Source organism: Elephantulus edwardii, unplaced genomic scaffold (genome assembly GCF_000299155.1).
Source record: "Elephantulus edwardii isolate Elephantulus edwardi_28Jun2011 unplaced genomic scaffold, EleEdw1.0 scaffold00120, whole genome shotgun sequence".
NCBI classification, from domain to species: domain Eukaryota; kingdom Metazoa; phylum Chordata; class Mammalia; order Macroscelidea; family Macroscelididae; genus Elephantulus; species Elephantulus edwardii.
The window spans coordinates 1,507,357-1,510,236 of record NW_006399870.1 but is presented as its reverse complement, the minus strand read 5'-3'; the positions used below and the strand labels follow the sequence as shown (position 1 = coordinate 1,510,236).

The 2,880-nt window shown below is 37.9% G+C and overlaps 1 protein-coding gene across 1 annotated transcript in view; it reads right to left on the bottom strand.

Annotated features, from left to right (window-relative positions):
* Nucleotides 1–2,880, bottom strand: part of SPA17 (sperm autoantigenic protein 17) — a 25,781-nt gene that overhangs the window by 7,609 nt on the left and 15,292 nt on the right. Inside the window, exon 2 of the mRNA XM_006892801.1 lies at nucleotides 1,732–1,802. Within this exon, the coding sequence (XP_006892863.1) occupies nucleotides 1,732–1,802 (71 nt within the window). The remainder of the gene's footprint in view (nucleotides 1–1,731; nucleotides 1,803–2,880) is intronic.

Genomic DNA, 2,880 nt, shown 5'->3' with positions numbered 1-2,880 from the left:
GATCGAGCAATGACTTTTTTAACTATGAAAGCAACTCCATTTTTCCTCACTTTTTCATCTCTAGAGTAATATATCATATGGTCATCTGACTCAAAATGCCCCATGCCAGGCCATCTAAGGATTTTAAAATTTTTAACATTATTCCTTTGATTTCAATAAAATAAAAATATAAAAACACAACCAGAGATAAACCAGTTAAAAGGAAACAAACAGAACACTGTAATATCTGGCTTACATAAAAGGATAGAATGTCACTTTTGTTGTTGTTGTGTGCTGACAAGTCAGATCCAATTGGCACTGGCACAAGCAGAGACTGCTTCTCCTTCTCCAGTGGAGCATCTGGTGGATTCGAACTGCTTACCTTTGGGATTGCAGTGCAGCTTATTGCCACTAGGTCACCAGAGCTCCCTGGAATGTCACTTTTCAAATAAATGGCAACCTCATCCATAGGGAATTTTCCAAAGACTACCTTTGTTAATTTCCTTTTTGCATGCTAATTTATTTTAATATATCTTGGTTCTTTATGTTGAATTATTATTTAATGCATACAGTAGTTATTCTTAAATATTAAAAGTAAATGTATTTTGAATATCTTATTAAAATACACCAGATTTGTAGATCTAGCTATAGTTTTTGTTATTGTTGTTGTTATGTGCCATAGTCACCTGTGACTCATAGTGACCCTATGTACAACAGCCCTAAACCCTGCTCTATCCTGTGCCAACCTCACTGTCTCCCACATACCGATCCTGATTACCCCAGTCACTGAATCAATCCACCTCATGGAGGGTCTTACTCTCCTGAGCTGTCCCTCCACCCTCCCAAGCATGACGTCTTTCTCGAAGGCCTGGGCCCTCATTGCAACATGTCCAAAGTATGTCAGATGAAGCTTCAGAATCCTTGCCTCCAAGGAGCAGCCTGGGTTAAGCCTCTCTAGGATGAAACTGTTTGTTTTCTTAGCAGTCTATAGTATATCCAATACTTGACACACAGAGACTCTGTGTAGAAGAGGAAGAAACACTATCTTTGTGATCCTTACAGCAGTTGTTATGTTTGAGCCCATTATTGCAGCCAAAGTGCCAAACTATCTTGTTGAGGGTCTTTTTTGCTGATGTATGCAAGACTCAGGATTTTGCATTTTTCTACTAGGGCTCCTCATCTGAACTTCAGAACATAGGAAATGCTTAATTATTTTCTTAGTTTTCCAAGGATGGAACATAACTAGTACCATTACATACACAAGGGAGAAATTTGTACAATTTTTAATTTTATTTTGTGTGTGTGTGTGCATATGTGTACTGTCAAATCAGATCTGACTGGTACAGGAGGAGACTGGCCCTCCGTCCAGCAGAGCATCTGGTGGATTCAAACCACATAACTCTGGGATTGCAGTGCAAGGCCTAGTTGATATTTTATTTAATCAAATATCATTTGTTAGCCAACATATATTTACTGAGTACTTGCTATATGTTAAGCACTGATGTTCAAGAAATATTTAAGAATAAATGACTAAATATTTTTTTACCTTTCAGTAACTTTTTTCTGTTTGTCATTTTAAAACTTAAGACGAGAACTTGTAAACATAGCTCAGATACTTTAGAAAAGAATTTCTCATTAGGAAAAAGCCCACAATTTCAAAAGATTAATAAGATACTTATTATTCTCATTATTTTTCTAATAACCTCTATTTGGAGATGAAGAAGAACAGTAAAGCCAACGGCTTCACAGTACCTTGAATGCATGGTTGTTATAGAAGCGGTCATCTACCTTAGCTCCCCATTCTGCTGGATCAAAGTTGGTTTCTAAATAATAAAAATATAATAATTTTAGACTTATGTTGATTTTATCAAAGTATATAGCAAATGCTAATATAAAGCAAGAGTCAGATTAACATTGGATGAGCCTTTAGAAACATACAGAAAAAGCAATAAAAATCCTAAGCTCTTTAAAGATTTTAAAAAGTAGGTGAGAACTAGTAAGTATTGAAACATACAAATAGGCAACAGTAAATAGGTCTTTCGTTCATAGGGTTGCTAAGAGTTGTCTATGACTCGATTGCACTTAACAACAATAACAACAATGAGAGAGCTTTGTTGGCCTAGTGGATAGGAAATGATGCTACCAAGCCAAAGGTGGGTGATTTTAATCTGCGGCCCTCAGGCCTGGTTTTAATTGATTTTGGTGAAACATTCTTCTATGTGGTATAGCACTGGTCTGTCCATTTGCTGTACAGAGGTAACTCGTGGTTGCTGTCATGCTAAACACTGTGACAGTGATGTGTCAAATGCGATAGTGGTTACCCATGATGGACAGTGTTTGGTGGAGCTCCCGATTAAAACAAGCTTGGAAGCAGGACTGGCATCCACTTCTGAAATAGCTTGCCTATGGAAATTCTATGAACTTGGAGAAACGATGAAAATTATACAAGTGCTCAGGTCTTTCGTTCATAGGTTCACTATGAGTTGTCTACGACTCGAAAGCACTTACCAACAGCAAGTAAGGAAAAGTATCAGAAAGTAGTAAGTAGTGATAAAGTTTGAAAAAGAGAAGGACAAAGAGTCTTTAAACAGGAAGTATTGTAAGAGTTTTGTGAGACACAGTAATTAGTGTTATAAAACAAAATGTATGGGGAGCTCTGGTGGCCTAGTGGCAAGAAGTTGCACTGCAATCCCAGACGTGAACAGTGCAAATCCTCTGCTGCAGAAGGAAGGACAATTTCCTTCTGTACCAGTCAGATCTGATTTGAGGGTACATGTTGTTGTTGTTATGTGCCGTTGAGTTGTCTTGCGACTCATAGCGACCCTATGTACAACAGCCCTAAACTCTGCTCTGTCCTGTGCCAATCACACTGTCTCTGACACTCCCATCCCAATTACCCCA